At 36.3% G+C, this 20,222-nt stretch overlaps 1 protein-coding gene across 14 annotated transcripts in view; it reads right to left on the reverse strand.

Annotated features, from left to right (window-relative positions):
• Positions 1-20,222, reverse strand: part of UTRN (utrophin) — a 536,298-nt gene that overhangs the window by 97,670 nt on the left and 418,406 nt on the right. For all 14 annotated transcript variants that reach the window (XM_032274352.1, XM_032274350.1, XM_032274358.1 and 11 more), the window contains 2 exons: positions 7,386-7,654; positions 2,433-2,579 (listed from right to left, as the gene is read on the reverse strand). In XM_032274352.1, the coding sequence (XP_032130243.1) occupies positions 2,433-2,579; positions 7,386-7,654 (416 nt within the window). The remainder of the gene's footprint in view (positions 1-2,432; positions 2,580-7,385; positions 7,655-20,222) is intronic.

Genomic DNA, 20,222 nt, shown 5'->3' on the forward strand with positions numbered 1-20,222 from the left:
ATATAATACATCTAATTTTATATATATAATTTTTTTTGGTATATAATATTTATATAACAAAATAAATTACATATATATTATATATAATATATAAAATTTATTTTGTTATATATATATTATATAATAAAATAATTATATATTATGTATATATATCCATTATCTACCGAACTAGTTTCCTAGGCTTCTTTTCCATTTGCCCCCATAACACATATATAATATATATATATATATATTTATATATACGTAGAGAGCGAGAGAGACAGAAATAAACAGTACATAGATAGTAGTTAGAAGGAAACAGTACATAGATAGTGGATAGTTATAGGGAAAGAATGAGTGAGGTGATAGAAGCTAAACAGAGAGTGAAAAGACATGTGAATATGCAACATCTTATTTTCCTCCAAATTTGTATCTGATCATCTCTACTTGGGGTTGAGATACATATTTAAGTTTGTAAAGGCGTATTAATGTACTCTTCATATTTTTTATACACATTTTTGGTTTTGATTTGGTTTTGTTTGTATAGACAAACTCTCACTATGTTGCCTAGGCTGGAGTTTAGACACGATTATGGATCATGGTAGCCTTGACTTCCTGGGCTAAAGCAATTCTCCCACCTTAGCTTCCCAAGTAGTTGGGACTAAATGCATGTGCAATCATACCTGGTTAATTTTTTTTTTTTTTTTGTAGAGAGAAGGTCTCACCATGCTGCCCAGACTGGATACTCTCTACCTCTTTTATACACATCTTTGTTTTTCTTTTACTTTTAGAGACAGAGTCTCGCTCTGTTGCTCAGGCTGGAGTGCAGTGGCACAAACATAGCTTGCTACAACCTCAAACTCCTAGCCTCAAGCAATCCTCCCACCTCAGTCTCCCAAGTAGCTAAGACTACAGGTGCACACACCACACCCAGCTAATTTTTAAAATTTTTATTTTGTAGAGACAGGCTCTTCCTATGCTGCCCACGCTGGTCTCAAGTGACCCTCTCACCTCGGCCTCACGAAATGTTAGGAATACAGGCATGAGCCACCATGCCCAGCTTTTTAAAAATACATGTTCTATAGTTAGCTCTCTGCATTATAAAAATGTAAAAGGTTACTAAACTGAGAAACTAAATGCAAATCAATAAAAACTGCATGCAGCCTACTGACATTTCCATTTCCTTTTTCTAGTCTTGGTCTATGTAATGCTCATCATTGTTCCACTTAAAAGGGCAATCTCATCTGCAGCTGTCCTTAAATGAAACTGTGTATGTCTGGTTCCCTAGTCAGCACTCGTTCCTCCTGGTTAGCCATTTAAATTGCATTCATATGCACTTCGTTCATTAAGGCCAAAAAGCATTCAAATGCCACACTTTATGAGTGAAGAAAATATTCCTGCAACTCAACAGTATAGCCTACCAGCATAGATTGTTCTCTTCTTGTCCAACCAGCAACTAACATTTGAGCTCTAGGGGTTACCAGCATCATAGATAAGGATGACAGAATATATATCTTCTTTCAAGTATAACATATTCCCCAACTTCTAATCTTTAGAAGTAGTGATAACAGAAACAGAATGGGAAGTAAATCAAGATGGACCATAAGAATCATCACAGGAAGATAACGAATTAGAGAAACAGAGCAGAATAAAAAAAAAAAAAGAATAAAGTTCAAATACTTCTGTGTTCCACCCGCTAGATAACACATATAAATTTAACAGATTTTGCTTTACTAATCCTACATTATTAACACTCTTTGCAAACACTGAAGATTATAAAATATTATACACTAATTTCTTCTTCAATTTCAATGAGAAAATGTGAACCATTGAGTGTTTTGATATTTGAATTCAGCAAATCTATTATATGATAAAATATTATATCTGTCAAATGTTTTTATGCACTACATCAAAATTGCATATTTAAATAAGGTCTAGAGTCATTAAACCAACTGCATTAGCTAAAATCTACGAAGTAAAAGTAAACACCACTGGTATAAATGTGCTATCTGGAAAAAATAAGGACGACATATGAATAGCAACCAGTTAGAAGAAAAACAATAGAGACTTCCTTAATTTTTCAAAATGAAACAAACACACAAAAAAATACACGATGAAAGTAAGGAAAATGACTCCTTTATGAGCCACTATGTGAAAAATGTTTCTGTGACCTACCACAGGTTTCAATTACGGTGATTTATTTAACCTTTTGCAATTTTCTACAAATATCATATGAATAGTACAGCAAAAAATTAAATTAAACTCTATAAATAAATGAGGCGTTTAGGTTCAAGATACTGAAAGACAAATATCTGATGTCATCACATGCCAAATTCATTATCAAATACCATCAAGAACAAAAGAGAAAACGAGAAGAGTGATGGAATAGTGAGATAGGGTTTAAAGGCCACCCGAGGTGTAAGCCTGCATTGGGAACGGGAACAAGCTGATACCTGTAAAAGTTTCCATCGCATATTAAGGTCATCTAGCTGGCGAGACATCTTTAGAGAGGGATGCAGGTCAAGTGGCGACAGCTGGCTGGATAAATCATTCACTGTTTTAACTTTTAAGTTGATTGGTGCAATTTCTTCTCTAAATGCCTAGAAGAACCAAAAAATATATTATTGGAAAAAAATATTACAAAAGCTAGTACAGTTGACCCTTGAATAACTTGGGTTTGAACTGTATGGGTCCACGTATGCACACATTTTTCTCAACCAAACTGCATGGGTCCACTTACACACAGATTTTTTTCAACCAAACATATGGAAAATATAGTATTTGCAGGATGTGAAACCCACGCCTATAGGGAGAGCTGACTTTCCATATATGCAGGTTCCAGGGGGAAATGTGGACTTGAGTAGGCATGATTTTTGGCATATGCAGGTGTCCTGGAACTGTACTTCAAATAAATGGCAAGGCCAGCTGAGAGGACATCAACTACAGCTGCCCACTCAACAGCAGATAACATAATTCAGGTTTTCAGTAACTTGGATGAAGAACTAAAAAGTCACTGTTTATAACCCAAAGAATATAAATGTGTGAAGAGAAAAATTATAATTCAAACTCATTTAAATGATTCTGTATTTCCTTTCACATTTTTTATTACATGCAGTTTACTCTAGAAGATGTTTGTCATTATTTTCTTTCCATTTTACTGATATCTAATGTTGATTCTATCTTTAGTTTATATTCATATGTTCTTTTTATTCTGTTTTATTAACATAGAACTTTGAATATTTTTTCACCAAATGCAACAACTTGATTTAAACATGTTTCCACTTAAATTAGTGGCCAGTAAAAACAACTTTCCTAACCATGAAACCAATGCCTAACATGGACTCAAGAGTAAGGTCTGTCCCTGTTAAAATCATTTATAAACACTGTCTGTGGTTAGGCCTGGGTCAGGAAGAGTGGAGTCTATAAGAAAAGAGGGAAATGAGTCTTAGAATTGACAAATGCCACCTCTGAGCAAGGTCTAGAGTCATTAAAACAACATACTAAGAGCACTTAGATGCTGTCATTAAGAGCATCCATATTCTTGATGTCCCCAACAAAAATGGAAGTTGCTTGGGAATAGACCCTCACTATTTAGCACAGGACTTGCAATCCAGAGAGAGAAATAATTTCTATTGAGAAAGGCCCACAGAAATGATATTTGAACAGTATAAGTTAACACAGAATGCAGAACAGAACTGGGATACTAAAAGAAAAGTTAAGTTTAAATTAGTCATAAAATTATAGTTAATAAGGTACCAAACTTAACTTAGAAGTAGGTGTTGTAAACATCCCATTAGCATCTGCCCTCAGGTTTCATCATTTCTACATTGTCCACTCTTTGTTGTTGTTGTTGTTGTTGTTGTTGTTTTTTTTTTTTGAGATGGAGTTTCCCTCTTGTTACCCAGGCTGGAGTACAATGGTGCAGTCTCGGCTCACCGCAACCTCCGCCTCCTGGGTTCGAGCAATTCTCCTGCCTCAGCCTCCCAAATAGCTGGGACTACAGGCGTGCACCACCATGCTCAGCTAATTTTTTTGGTATTTTTAGTAGAGACGGGGTTTCACCATGTTGACCAGGATGGTCTAAATCTCTTGACTTCGTGATTCACCTGCCTCGGCCTCCCAAAGTGCTGGGATTATAGGCATGAGCCACCGCGCCCAGCCTCTCCACTTTAAGTGGGGAGGCTCTTTAAGAGACTTGAGTCAGCATGAGAACTATGAAAGCTGGACGTTTGAAATTGGCATGTATAAAGTAAGAAATATCACCTGAACCCTGCAGCTACCAATGTTTCAAAGACAGGGTAGAAGAAGAGAAGTATACAAAGTCATGGGAATTGCTGATATATGGAAAGAGAGGAGGGGTTGAAGTAGTTTTTTTGCCACTGCTATAGATTTGGCATTTTAATAGATGACAAAATATGCATACACAGACAAACACACAAATACGATTAAATAAGAAGAGTAGTTGTATGGTAACAGATGTATTATAGGTGTAAAACATTCACAATTACTATAGAAGCACATGACAGGAGGAGGTGTGGGTTAGGGTGGGCAAAGGGAATTTTTCAGTCTGGACTTCAAAGAGGCCTGGGTCCCTCATATTCAGTTTGAGAACAATGACAGAATTCAAATCCTTCAAGGATTCTTCAGTCATGATTTTAACTTTATGCATTAATACTGTCTCCACGGTAGGTAACTTGGAGGACTTAAGACTTGCAATTAGCTTTTAAAATCAACATCTTTTTATTTTTTATCTATTGGAGATTAAAAATGATATGCCAGAAAATCTTTTGAGATTCATGTAATTTCAAATAATAATCAATTTTATTTCAAAAGATAGTAAACTTTAAAAAAATAGATTATAACTTCAAGACAGGCTTTAAAAATCTTTTGGAACAGAAAAGAAGTTTAAATTTATCCTCTCCAAAGATAATGTTTCTCTATATAAGCCACGGGTAAAAACATTTAAAAAGCTTTGAGAAACAAGGTCTTTGTTTTTTGTTTTTCTTTTTATGGTCAGGTGTTATATGGCAACGAGAAGTCTTTCTATCAAGAAAGTTTATCTTTTGTTTTTGAAGAGCTTCCAAATTAAGGGGCTTGAGATAAAGCAAGTTTGAAAATGGTTTCAGAACTGCTGTGTGTTCTAATATAAAGAACCAATTTATCATGTTATGACTGCACTTTCCTATAACAGAATAGGAGGCTATGTGGCCTTCCTTGCCATAAAAACAGAACATCTGCTAGTATCAAAGGTGCTAACTGGCAGTCTGTTGGCAGGTGTGACTCCTATGCCCTTCTCTTGCCAGAAGGTGTGTATTCTGTAAATAAGAATGATTAACGATAATTTTAGGGAGTTTACATTATTTGATTAACCCCAAGGATTTTGTTTTCCAGTTGCTTTGACATAGTTAATAATATTTAGCAAAACTCAGTACGTATTTTTATCTGACTATACTGTCAATGAGATTTGGGGTATACTTTAAACCACATGTAACACGCCCCAGACTTTGAATCTATTTTACATGTCTTAATAAGACTTGGGATTTTATTGTCTTTTTTCCTAAAAAGATATTAAAATATTTTAATTTACAGTTTATTCCTACTAAAATATTAATTGTATTTTTCCTGGCTTCTACTTATGCAGAGATTTAAACAAATGGATTTGGATTTAGAGGTGGATAAGCGGTTTAATCAAATGTGATTATCAACTCCCAAACTTCCGGGCATTTAATAACTCCAGGTACAATTCTTCACTTTTCCCCAAAAACAAACCATTCTGCACTATAAGCTGATGCTTTCAATTCAAATGGGTAAATTCCTGCTCTAACCAAGAAGTACTTTTGCAGTCCAATAAAACATAATTTTTGTGAACTGCTGACTTAAAGATTTTCAGTGTCTAAAACTATCCATTCAAATACAAGAAGTGTGCTGCTTCCAAGGAAGCTGTGCTAGAGGTTTTCTTTCCAATGGGTTATTTTAAGCTCAAGTCCATCCATGGAAATGATTTTTAAAATCCTAAGGTTTAAAATACTAGGAAGACGCCTCTTTAATTCAGAGGATAGCTGGATACCTGTATATTTACACTGAAAGATGGCAGACACCAGTTGTAACTTTTAGTAATAAAAAATGTTTAGCTTAAAATTTGATACTTAACTTTTAAAGCTTGAAATTCAAGTAGTTGATCAAAGTTGTGTAAAAGCTCTCTGCGATGAAGGAGAAGAGCAAGAAAAATGGAAGGGAAACTCTACCAGTTACTAGCCATGAGGGCTTCGGCAATTACTTTCAGTTTTCTTATTTGACAAACAGGTGTAATAATAATACCTATCTCGTTGGGTTGGTGTGAGGATTAAGAGAGATAACTATTCAAACTAGCTAAGAACAGTTCTTGAAACACAGTAAGCCTCAGTAAATGCTACCTATTACTATTATGGTATCTATACATTTGTGTATTTACTTATGCAATTAACCTAGGTATTCAGGTAATTTTCCTAGATCTTCTTTCTCTTTCCTGTTTAGCTACATGCATATAAAGGGAGAATGCTATCCAATGTGTGCACACAAATGACATATATCTTCTGCAATAAAAATTCCATTCCTAATGGATACTGTCAGCCTAACATCTAATTTTTCACTGGCTTATCCTCTGATTTGATTCATGACTACCTAGTTTAGTATGCTACTATAAATCCTTTGCTACACTAAATCAGTTATTTCTATCTCTTATTGCCTAAATTTTATCAACTTTTTATTTTCTGGCGATGTTCTAGAATGTGGGAACCAAAACGGATGTAACCATAGGTCTAACATCCTTAGCTTTGGGCATTCCTAACTACAAACAGAATTTATAGCTAAACTAATTCTTCATTAATATACTCACATAGTAAGATATAATTTATAGATGAGAGTTCCCAGTAAAAGGGTATGCTTTTGATTATATCTCTACCTCCAACCACCAATTTACAAGAGATACAGAGTAGAGAGGAAGCTGGAGACTACACTATATGGAAGCAACTCTGAAAAATCCAGGCTCTAGAAATCAATACAAAACAAACAATTCAGTATCTTTAACAAATAAACTGCAAAGAAAAGAAAAGAGGAATAGAGGGGAAATCTGGAGATTAAGTTTTTTTTAAAAGAGGTAAATCTAATCTATGTTGTTTAGGGATGCACTACTGGGTAAACAGTAAAAATAAATGTAAATTACAATAAAAGTTGCATTAGTTGTTATTTGGGGGCAGGGTTCAGAGACATATGGAAAGCATCTGTCCTGACTCCTGATGGGTGGGGCTGCAACGGTGCTGGCTTTGTAACAATCCCTTATAACAATTTACATATGTGGCTCTCTTTATATGAATTACATTTAACAAGAAAATATTTCTTAAAAATCCTTCCAAGACAATGATGCTGACCATGATTTTTTCAATGTGATCTTGCAGCGAGTCAATGAGTAAGTCTCCCACAGGCTTCCAGCCATTCCGCACGGACTCTGCCTCTTTCATGTCGGCGTCCAGGTCGTCCATAGCTCCCTGTAGGTCTCTGAGTTTCTCCAAGGCTGTGTCCACTTGTTTCTGCCAATTGCTAGTTACAGCATTTAGATTTTCCCATTTTTCTTTGACTTCAGAAGACTGTTTGCGCATGGCTTTGGCAATCTTTTGGGCTCTCTCCTCAGGAGTCAATTCTGTGATTAAAAAAAAAAAGAAATAGAATAATTTGGATGTCTGATTGCATATTCTTAATAGCCAAGTGTGAGTGTTACCAATGCTACTGAGGTGTACAGAGAAAAAGTAAGAAAAAATTACTCCTGGATAAAAATTGGCCAGGGTAAGAAAAAATTTCCCCATACTTCATCCATGAATTCTCTGCCACATCTAATCATACACTCAAAAGGAGAATGAAGCAGTTACTGAGATTCATAAATTGATCTGGTTTTTGAATTTTAATATATTTGTAAAGCCTGAAATGTAAGAAGATAACATAAGAAATAAACCAATTTTTCTTTTTCATAAATTTAGTTACATAAAACCCAAAGACACTTTTTCATTTCAGTATTCTCAAGAGAAATGGCAAGTATAATGAATGACAAATGACTATAAATTAAAAGCTGAAATGCTCAGAAAATAAGATTATTGTGTTCCTAAAAAATAAATAACTGAAGGCAAATAACATACCTTAGATAGTGATAATTTCTAAGGCTGTTTGGCAGTTTATTTTTAATAAAGGGTATCATCTGCAGCCCACAAACATTTTAGCAGGAAAATAGCAAGATTTCAAGGAGCTTCCTAAATATGTAATAGAGCAAGGGGGCTTCTACAATGCCTGAAATACACTTCAGACAAAAAGAGCAGCCATAACACGTGAACAGGCAACAAGACATGGGCAGGGTGAGTCCAGAGGAGAATCAAAGGATACAGACAGAAATCAAAGTCAAGTTCAAAGCCAAGGGTTAGAAATATGAGAAATGGGGAGCTGGTAAGACAATGGCAGAGGAATGTGATAAACACAGAGGGGAAAAATCTCAAGACAGCTTAGAAAGGTCTCCAGCACAGCTCCACACTGCTGGGGCCTCTCTATCTTCTACACCTTAAAATACCTCCTTTCCTATCTAGCTGGTTTGATGGTGGTGTCCGACTGTTCACTGCAAATAAAGAGGCAGCTCAGAAACACGCAATCAAGGTAAACTGTACATTAATTTGAGACAGAAATCATACTCTTCTTTGTGATAACAACTCATCTTTCAGTACACATCACATTAGCAATTTCTACCTCACCTCAAAATGTTCCAAATCACTTGTAAAATGATCTAAAGTTCATCAAACTTCATCCATCATAGATGAACTTCATCATAAAATGCACCGAAGCAAGCTCTCCTAAACCGTAACTTTCATCCTCAGTGTAAATTGGTCTGCCTGAGTTTATTTAAATATTATTTAAAAGCCAAGTCAAAGGTGACAAAAACACATATGTTTGTCTTTCTAAATTTCCCAAAATTCTAGGCATTGATATTTAGCAACCACAGAACTATGAGTTGTGCTGCTTAAGTGGTGGGAGTCTACAGAGAAATTTCAAAAATCTCTTGGCAGCTAAATTGAGGAGAAGAAGAGAAAACATCGCAATCGGTAGATAGGCTGAATATACTAGTACAAGATAAATAAAGAAAATAAGAAAATTAGAGTCCAGGTGTGGTGGCTCAACGTCTGTAATCCTAGCATTTTGGGAGGCTGAGTTGGGTGGATCACCTGAGGTCAGGTGTTCAAGACTAGCCCGACCAATATGGAGAAACCCTTATTCTACTAAAAATACAAAATTAGCCGGGCGTGGTTGTGCATGCTTGTAATCCCAGCTACTAGGGAGGCTGAGGCAGGAGAATCACTTGAACCCAGGAGGCGGAGGTTGAAGTGAGCCAAGATCATACCACTGCACTCCAGCCTGGGCAACAAGAGAGAAACTCCAAAAAAAAAAAAAAAAAAAAAAAGAAAAGAAAAGAAAAGAAAAAGATATCTATAAAATGATAAATATATAACACATTTTATATATTTTATATAAATATAAAATGCTATGCCAAGACAAAAAAATCATTCTTAGTCTTATGAGAGGTGGTAACTTTTATGATTAAACACCTGTGTCTGTTAATAAGTTACTTGGCTTTTTCAAAGATATATCAAGCATCTACTACTGTAAAAAAAGAAATACACGGCTCATTTCAGAACGGACAACTTAATTATTATAATTTTCCTCAGATAAAGTAAAAACTCGTTTTGTCAGACATCAAATAACCTGGCACGAGGAGGCCCATGGCTTCTTTGTCTTGCAACAAAACATTATCTACTGCCTCTGACGTTTCTGTCTTTCCTTAATGCAAAAATCTATTTATTGAGCAGTTCTTGTGTGGTATTTATTACATAATCCCCACTCAAGCAGCTACTCAGAAGAAAAGAAAAGCTCTATGTTCAATTCACCATCTGTCTGCCAGAAAGGAAACATACTAACTAATCACTTTTGAGTCAAAATAAGAGTTTCCCAGTGCAGCAACAATCCCAGCTGAATGCATACTGTTAAGCCAGACACAGAGCAAAGTAAAAAACAAAGCAAAAACTTTCCAGAAGTCTGTGAAACACATAAGAAGCAGCAACATGTGAAATATGAAGGTATAACTATTTGGGGTAAAATAAATAAATAAACAAATAAATAAATAAATTCAAACATCAAAAAGGCAGAAAAAAATTTTTTAAAAAGGCAAATGATCGCATTCTTAAAAAAAAAAAAAAGCCCTCTCATTTGAAAATCAAAGGACAAATGTTACTTCAAATTTTCTGAACAGGTATTCTGTAGTAAATGCTAAAGCCAATGACCTACAGGAGTAGAGAATCCTCTCCACCAGAGAGGAACACTGGTGTCATATTAGAAACCCTGACATTGACGGATTGAGTGAGTTTTTAAAGCTGGTGAACCAGGGCCCCTCCCCCGAAAGGTACTGATTTCCATGGTCAATGTCAGGTCTGGCATGAGAGAGGTCAAAGCTCCCCAGGTGGTTCTAATAGGCGGTCAGGATGGAATGTGGCTAGCCTATTGGCATATAAATTCATTTCTCTGGACCATGTAGCTGAAGCTCACCGGACATTTCTACTCCATTGGGTTCTGGCGTCAACCCCACGTGCAGCACAGTCACTAAATACTGGAGGCCAGAGAGTAAATGAAGCTCAGTGATAAGAGGGTCATCTAATTTGCATTGGAAAGGAAGTAAGAGAGGCTAATGCTAGAAAAACCGAAGGAAAGAACAGGAGAAAACCAAATAAATTTGCTAGCAATTCTGAGACCAGGAGACCTTTTTTTCTCTATGTCACTTTCCTACTCTCTAAAGTGTGTGTGTGTGTGTGTGTGTGTGTGTGTGTGTGTGTGTGTGTGTGTACAGGCACCCTGTCACTCTCCATTCTCCTCCCTTCAGGTCCTCCCATTGAACTGGCCAAAATCTGAGGGTGGAATTATATTTTAATTTTTATTATATACATATACACTCAACTACTCAGAAGAAAAAATATTATTTTTATATATAATGTACATAAATAAAATTGTATATATATATAATTGTTTATATATTAATATATATTTAAAAAATTATATATATATACATATATATACACAAACCATTTTTTTAAGTCAGGTTCTTGCTTTGTTGCCCAGGCTGGAGTGCAGTAGCATCACCATGGCTCACAGCATCAAACCCCTGGGCTCAAGCAATCCTCCCATCTTAGCTTTCTGAGTAGCTGGGACCACAGTTATGTGCCACAGTGACCAGCTAATTTTTTTGTTTTTTAGTTTTTTTTAGAGATGAGGTCTCGCTATGTTGCCCAGGATAGTCTCAAATTTCTGGCCTCATGTGATCCTCCTACCTCCGTTTCCCAGAGGGCTAAGATTACAGGCTTAAGCCACTGCACCTGGCCTGTTACTTATATTTTTGTATGTATTTACATTATATATTTATATATTATAGATTATAAATATTATACTTATTTTATATTTATGTTTTATAATTTGAACATGCCAATTTCTTTATTGCCTTACAAAGATATTTAAGGCAGCACAGATAATTATCTTTTAGAAAGAAGAAACAGGAAAAAGACAAAGAAAGAGGGGAAAGAGGAAAGATAAATCCTGAGGTTTTCTGTTATCCAATTAGCTCAACTTCTTCAAATATGCAAATCAGTAGCACAGCATTGATGCTATGCTCTCCTTTATATGAGGAAAAAGACTACAACATAATTCACTGGAATGCAGGTGGGAAACCAAAGCTGGACCAGGAACAGGGACTAGAATTTGGATTCAGCCCTGCTCCCATTTTGCTCATTGCCCCTAGGCCAGTTACTTGACCTGCCCAGTCCAGTTTTATCAAGTGCGAACCCTATTTTCTCATGCTAGAAAAATATTTTATGTCATGAGTCTATTTCACCTCAGTTTAATTATGTAAGAAGGTTGAGCCGCTGCATATCTCAAAGAAACCTTAATAGTAGAGGAAAAGAAAACCTTCCTTTGGGTGCTTATGCAAAGCTATTTTTTAAACTTTAAAAAGGAAACTATTTGGTAGAAATTATTAGAATCAGCCCAGTGTTATTTTTAATAAAGGTTTCCCATATGTATTGTATTTTCTTTCTCAATTAGGATATCAACACTTATCTCCATTGCGGCTTTTCTACTCTTAAGTTTTAAAGGCCAATGTCATGAATGTTTCCTTTCTTTCCATATCGATTTTACAACAGCCAGTCTAGAGATTGGTATGTCCTCAGTATATAATTACTTAATTGAGTTGGACTGAATAGAATTTTTAGTCCTCCTTTTTATTGAGAATATTCAACTTTACACTTTTAAGGGGACATATTTTTACTTCATTTTCCTTCCTCCTTCTCACATCTGTGTAAAGCACTTATAAAAAATTATTGTGAAATAGAAGGATCAACCTTACTAAGTCCTTTCAAGTATGTAATTCCAAATACCTTATTTATACTATTTGCTTTTTTGCATGTGTCTATAATCTTACTGTTTTATTCTACCAAAAGATGAAAAGGAAATAATACAGAAAACAATTCACAACTAGCATTTTTACTGCAGTTTAGTTGCATAGCATAAATGCTGTGATACTAATTTGCATATCTGAATCTTTTCTTGGTAGAAGAAAAGATTAGAAGACTGTATGCTAGTTCCAATACTAACAAGTTACATAATCCTAGATACATTCCTTATCTCTTTCAACCTCAGTTAATATATAGAAAGCTACGGGCACATGTGTGGCACACAGTTGGCTCTTGAGAAAGGTTACTCTTTAATTCCTTTTGCCTATTTTATAAGTAACTCTGAGAGGCTTAAATATCTGTAGAGATTTTCACATAAGCAAACCAGGTTGATTAGCCAATCAGAACTCAAGGGAAAAGACTTGACTCGCTCTCTCTCAATCTCTCTCTTTCTTTACCCACCTATTTCTCTCGCTCTCTTCCTCGTGACCAAAAGATGTTTCTGATTAAAACACTGGGAAGTACATTCTTTTCAAATTTTCTGATGAAATGATTAGGATCCATTTAATAGCCCTGAACTGTTCAATCAGTGTTTGAGAAGACCCTGACCTTTCCTACTCTGTACAATAACTGATGACAACCAATCATTATGAGCCAGATTACAAGTACATCATCAAGGGCCATGGCTGATTTGTGCTTCTAATTAAGTCCATCTAATAAATTATAAGGATGACAATAACAAGAGGCTACTCAGAGCAGATTCACCTGTTAATATGCAGCCTAAATCTTTCAATATGGATATGATAAGATGGCATGGATTCATCCACGCTGCCAGTGGACTTCTCAAATTCTTTTTTGTTTAAATAAAAAAGAACATAGATATATTTAGGGAACATCAAGATCTCAAAAGTCAATAGATTTAGGGACTACCTTCCAGAAATATTCAGTGCAAGATATTAAGAGAGGGAACACAAATGGAGGGGAACTCAGAATATAAAACACACTGTGGAGGGAGCTATATGGCACCACTGACCTGAAGTCAACAGAGGCAGAACTGGAGTCTAAATACATTCAAGGTTTACTCTTCCTGTGAAGTGGGTCAAAGTAAATAAGCCCAGCACTGAGTGGAGGAAGAAGCAGGGGCCAATCACTAGACAGATGCAACTTCAAGGAAAGAAGCAGGAAGAGCAAAGAGACCCTGGAACAGACAGCCAGGGCCTCGCTAGGCAACCTGCGATCTTTCAACTTTCTTTATTCAGGAATAATCCCTGAATTTCCTCCAAGTAGTGACAGTTTTGCAATTTATTCAAGTTAATTCATTTGGGCTGGACATCAACAGATGGATCCTTGGGGGCAGGCAGGTAGCGCTAAAAGGAAAGGAAAAGCTGAAAATGTTTCAGGAGAAAAAAATCTCTGTTTTGCCCACCTTGGTATCTCCAGTGTCTAGACACCCTCTTGCAAAGAGTAGGCAATCAAAATGTACTTGTTAAGTGTATAAATTGATCTCTGTACAATATCTTGAAATAGAAAAAGAAAATAAAAAATAAAATTCTCCCCTTTCTCCTTTAAGAATCAAAGGACCAAGTTTTGGATTCAAAGTCTTTCATTTCTTGCCACATGACTGCTCAGTCTCTCCCCAGGCTGCTTCCCAGCTAAACACAGCCCCTAGTGATTGATCAAGCTACAGAGAAGTTTGGAGCATTCTATCCATGTTTTGCCATTCTTATAAGTTAAGTATGGCTTATGTTTATGTACTGCCAAAATAAGTGATGAGTCTAATTGAAAAGGAGAATTTATGCCTTTGCTAGGATTACACTTCCTAAAAACCAGCAAAACCTCTAATTCATTCTTCGAAGATTCCAGCTTTTTACTAAGAACAACAATCACGAAAAATAAGTACCTTATACCACATTAAAAGAGTTTAGTATCCTCCTGTCCTTTACGTTTAAATCAGAAAGTAATGTCCCAGATGCTGATTACAATAAAATACACACATGTAAACTATTGCCATCTTTTTATGAGGCAAATGTGATTTATGAATGGCTGTAACACTGATTAGAGAACATAACAGATGGTAAACAATTAATTGAAAATGGTATGCCCATCAAACAAATCTTTCTCATATAATTGTTCATGAAGACTGTTGTTTACTTCAATGAGATTTTATTACTATGGTAGGAGTTAGCATGAAAAAAAGAATTCAAAATTTTTACCCAATCGATGGGCTTACTCAGCTGGCTCAATATATTTTAGAAAAGTTGAAGCCTAGATGCATTATATTCATACAGATATTACAGAACTTTTATTTGTGAAAAATAACATTACTGCTCTCTAGTTAAGAACATTGGAAAAGAAAGTAACATTATATTTTTCTGTGCTTTTTCATGCATTACAGCCTTACTAATCTAATTTGGACTTGAGACGCTAATGAAATTATTGTCGTGGTCTAAAGGCCTGAAAGCAATTACTTATACTTCAAGTTTTTATATGAAAATTAAAAAGAGAAAGTCTAAGATTGCCTAGAAACCTTTTCCCTTGGTGTCAGGAAATCAGTGAACTGTTTATGATTCCATTATGCAACGTAGTATTTCAGTGAAGAAAGACCAACAGCAAAGAGTCATAAACATACTCAATTACTGTGTGAATTATTTTAAAATCAAAGAATAGGGAAAATAAAATTTTGTTTCTATTGAGTATCTTGAAATACGAATGATTATTGAGGTAGTTTAAGATAGTATACTATGACAGCTAAGAGCATCAGGTTTTGTGACATAAGCCTTTGTTTGTATTTTGGCTCTGTCACACAGAAGACAGTGTGCCTCTAAGCCTCTCAAACTCTGTTTCCTTGTCTGTCAAATGGATGGTAAGTCTTCACCTCAGGAGTTATTATGAGAATGCAATTAAACAAGGCAGGTAAGTTTCTTGGCACAGTGGTCAGTGCCTGTGAAATGCTGGTTTGTTGGGAATGTCTGCATTTACTGTACTAACATTTTTCACTTCCCCCTTCCTTTATGGGAATGGACACTTCCTCCATTTAGCATGATATTGTGGAGAGGGTCTGCCCAATCCTAAAAGACCCTGAGTCCCATGTTATTCAAGCCGAGTCATCCAGAGCCCTCTCCTAGAATGTTCTGGATCTAAAGAAGGGTGAGTCCTTCCTGGTATGAGGTTGTGAGCTATACGGTCATAGGAAAGCTAAGAAAATGAAAACCTGTGCAGAAAAGCAGAGAGGAAGACATGGAGAAAAGCCTTCTGGGTGGCATTCCAGTCCCTGTGGTCAGCTACGTCTCTACTGTGGCTTGGTTATGGAGGCCAATGCCTTCCCCCTCACGCCAACACGTAGGGAAGCTGTAGGTCTGTCATTTACAGTGAATGAGGTTCCAATTAATAAAGCTGTTATGAGGAAAACAAAAGCCCTGGGAGAAAACACCCATTAGTTTTACTAGCCCAATTACTTGTATTAACTAGTGTGTAATTTGTCCTCATTTTACTACATACAAGAAAATAATGTTGTAACCTTAAGATATATGGAGAATTAATATAAAAGTAACTTCCACTAAACTATATAATAATTTCAAATCTTCACTCATTTACTGACCATGAAATTTTATTTGTGTAAGTTTTCTAATGCTGGCATAAAGGAGACTGACATAATCAACTGAATATGTCACTTGTCACTTCTTTGTTATATCATCAAATATATGAGATTTCACAGAGAAAAAAATACTCAATACTTGGCTTTCTATAATATCAGGAAAAATTTAAAAAAATTAAACAGTATACCCTGAGTTAAAATATTAAATACTACTAAACATACATGGCCATCTGTCAAAGGACCAAAGTGGAAAACATTAATCCACACGCATTTTCATCTGAAAAATTATTAATCCTTCATCACATATACATTCATACACAACTATATAAAGTCGTATATGCATATACACACATACACAACTACACCCACTATGCTCAACTACACACGTACAACTATGCTAAAGGAATAGCTGGGTTTTTCTATGATTATTAAGAAAATATTTAAATTAAGCAAAATGACTGCACCAGGCTGAAACAGAAATGATATTCAGGCAACTTAAATAAAATCGTAGTTGTAATAACAGTAATGCTTTGAATGGAATAATTTTTAGAGATTATTCCTAAGGAAACTGATAAACAAAATAATGCAATCTCTTTTTTAATCTGAAAAAATCAAAAGCAGAGTACAGGTGTTTTCTCCATACATATGTATACAACGAATTGTGTAATATTCTAAACACATTTAGAGGTGAAATATCCTATAAAACTTCTAGCAGTTTTATTTAGTGACTGATACCTTAGCCTTAAATCATAAAATATGTTTCGTGGGGGGTGCTTGTGCATGCCCATGCCCGCCTGCTTGCATCTGTATGTGGTGTGGAGAGAGGGAGACCGAGAGAAGGCTTCAACTCCCCTGTGCAGATCTGACTTTTAAACTGAACTGAAGGTAACGAACAGGTGAGAAGGCACAGGTATTCCCTAGTTCCCTCTGGAGGTTCGGCGGTAGGGGTGGGTGAAGACTGTTGTCTTGCACAGCTTCATTGTGCAGCAGTGTGGTTCACACAGGAATTCTGATCTGTGACTAAGAACAGCCAGGGGAGATTAGCAGCACAAGGAGAGACCAGAAAACACGGATGCAAGGTGAAGAAACTCCAGACACTGAGAGTCAAGGAGGAGCAAGGAGGGTAGGGGCCAGACGGCCACTATTGAACGCGGATAGAGGAGATAAAATTGAAGGGCTGAGTCAAAAGGCAACCAAAATCCAAAGGTTAAGGGAGTCACTGTCAGAGACGTTTAGGGCTCTAGTCTTGCATCGGCCTTTCATTAGCTGGATGACTTTGGTCAGCACCATAATATCTTCTTGGCCTTTGTGTTTTTATTTAAAAAAAAAATCATACTGTTTGATCAGCTTAATTCATTGGGAAAGACAGGAGAATGAATATGAAAGTGACTTGAAAAGCACCAAGGACAATGCAAAGGATGAGAAATTGATTGTTGTACTGAGATACTTTCTAACACACACAAACTAGGGATTAAAATCAAATGAAAAACAGTTCAATTGCATTAAAAGGAAAAAGTATACATTGACATGATACAAATTAAATGAAATTAAGTATTTCCATATTGCTCAAACAAGAGACGGGGACTACTGACAAAGCTGTGAACTCTGTAATATTTCTACAACAATTCAGATAATTTTAGTTCAGTTAAAAATCATATTTACTTACTAGCCATTTATAAGCAGAAATGTGAGTAGCTGAGTTTTCTAAAGAGCTACAGTTTACCCATTTTGCCCTATTTTTGAAGAAAATTTACTAAAATATAATATAAATTCCTATGCCTTCTCTTAACTGATTTATATTCTGCCTTCAGAAATACACACACCATAATTCATAGCTTCAGTTTTCTTTTACTGTTAAAAGTCCCAAAGACGACCTGGTTTTGTTTTATTTTAGGATTCTTGCATATCTCTTTATCATTTCTTTCTCCTCATTGCTGTCAGACGGCTGGAGTCATTTCTCCCCACTAATCTTTGTCCCTGTCCTATCACTTCATTTTGCTACTTACCCATCATGCACCAGACATCAAGTTCATATAGTCACACCAGTGTTTACAGTAGGAGTTAATACGTCTGAGAGGTACCTGCGTGGCTTTCCCATGATCTAAGAACAGGATCTGCATTATGTTTTCCATACAATCTCTATCTTGGTTGCTCAGATCAGTTTATTATACTCTTTCAGATTCTCCTTCAAGGAGGGTAGTCACTAAAAAAAGAGGGAAGTGCTGAGCTTCAGACACAGACATTGGAAAACACATCGAGAGAGACAACAGGGTGCCAGGGAATCATGGCAGAGAGCTCGGGAAGGGAAAGTGGCCAGGAAGACACAAAGCCCCAGCAGAGCCAGCAGGAAGAGCAGCAGCTGCACGGATGAATGAGGCAAGTGTTGGAAATCAGGTCAGAGGACCTACAGGCAGAAAACCGGGAGGGGCAGCGGGGCAAAGGCAAGGAAGATCACTACCTGCAGAACATCATGAGGAACCTGGCTTCCAAGGAACCTCAAGAGTGGAGTGAAGAGAGGCACGAGGTGGGGCTGGATGGAAAAGCTGAGGCCAAACCACTGTGCAGCTTTCTGTGCCAGGCGGAGGCGCTCAGACCCCATGGCACGTGCTACGGACAGTTTTTACCCCAGGAAACCTCATGCCAGGTTTGTGCTTTAGGTTTATCATTTTAGTATTTATGTTAATGGAGAAATGCCAATTAAGAATGTATTGAAATAGGCCTAGCAAAAGACTGGTACAGAAGGACCTAATGTGGTATGGTCAATAGTGATATTTAAATATTTTAAAATACACACAACACTATAATTGCTAATGGAAAAAAAATTTTAAAGGAGCTGGAAGAAAAAAGGCATTGGAGATAAAAATCATAGAGAAAATTATTTTCTAGAATGGTTAAAGAGGTGACTCCGTCTTGGCATGTCCTTATAGCATGATACACATCACATAATGTGATACACTCACAAAATGCTTAATAGAACCGGAAAAAAAATCGCTTGATTTCTCCCTGATCTAACCTCTCCAACATTGAGTACTTCAGCATTAAACAGGATAACTAATCTTCAAATGAAATGCCTGCTATTTCTAATAGCAGTTGTACATAAGCCATGGTAAACAACAAAAGTATAAAAGCTACTATGGATAGTTTTCTTTCATTTATTTTTAACAACAGGTAAAACCAGCCAGTGTTACAGAAAAATAATATCAGAAAAGGAAGCAGTATGAAAATTGCTAATAAAAAACAAAAAAATTCCCCATAAAGCTAAACTGACATGACTTTTTTTCTTGACCACCAAATGTAGTATTTAAAAAATGGGGCTTGAAACATCTGAATGTCACAGCAAAATAAGGACTAAATTTTAACTCTTACATGACTGACCACTGAGAAGAGTCTAGAATAATGTGGAGTTTTAGGGATGTAACACTTTTTACTGCTATAAAGTCACTTTTTATCAACTTTGCAAAGTACTAGGGAAGCAAGGAGGCAAGAAAAGCCAACTGAAGGCAGATCTTAAATTGATAACATGAGACAAGGGAACTTCTCATTTTTTCCCTAAGCTTAAAAAAAAAAAAACTGTACTAGCACCTTCTTTCTTGTTGTATGAAGTCACAATGAGAATTCTGCCTGACTGTCTAGGTCCTCGATAGTCTGAACCCTTCAGCACAGACAAGCACTTCATCCCCATTTCCCGTCCAGGCACAAGACTGGCAGCCAGGTCAGGACGTCTACTGACTCGCCAATATACAGCTGCTCTCTCCTTATGGTTGAGCTGTTCTGCTAAGGATCTTGTCTCCCAGCATGGCCATCCCTCTTTCCTGAACTTAATCACTTCCTACCTGTCCATACCCCTAAGGCTAGCTCAGGAATCAACCCTTCCACTCTGACCCTCAGAGTCCTTCTCTCCTGGAATGCCCACATCACTTAGAATACTCAGGATTCAACTGAGTTCCCGAGTATAGACACTTTTACACTGCTTGCTTTCTTACCCTCTGCACTAGTTTTGATGTCCCACAACATTGAAACCTTCTCAGAAACATGTCTCATACTTCTTTATCCATCTTGAACAGTGCTCAGCTCACACATACATTCATTTAAAAACTATGTAATTCGCACCTACCATGTGCCGGATAGTATTCTAAATGTTATAAAATACA

Source organism: Sapajus apella, unplaced genomic scaffold, assembly GCF_009761245.1.
Source record: "Sapajus apella isolate SASKATOON/1434 unplaced genomic scaffold, GSC_monkey_1.0 scaffold6, whole genome shotgun sequence".
In the NCBI taxonomy this organism is placed as follows: Eukaryota; Metazoa; Chordata; class Mammalia; order Primates; family Cebidae; genus Sapajus; species Sapajus apella.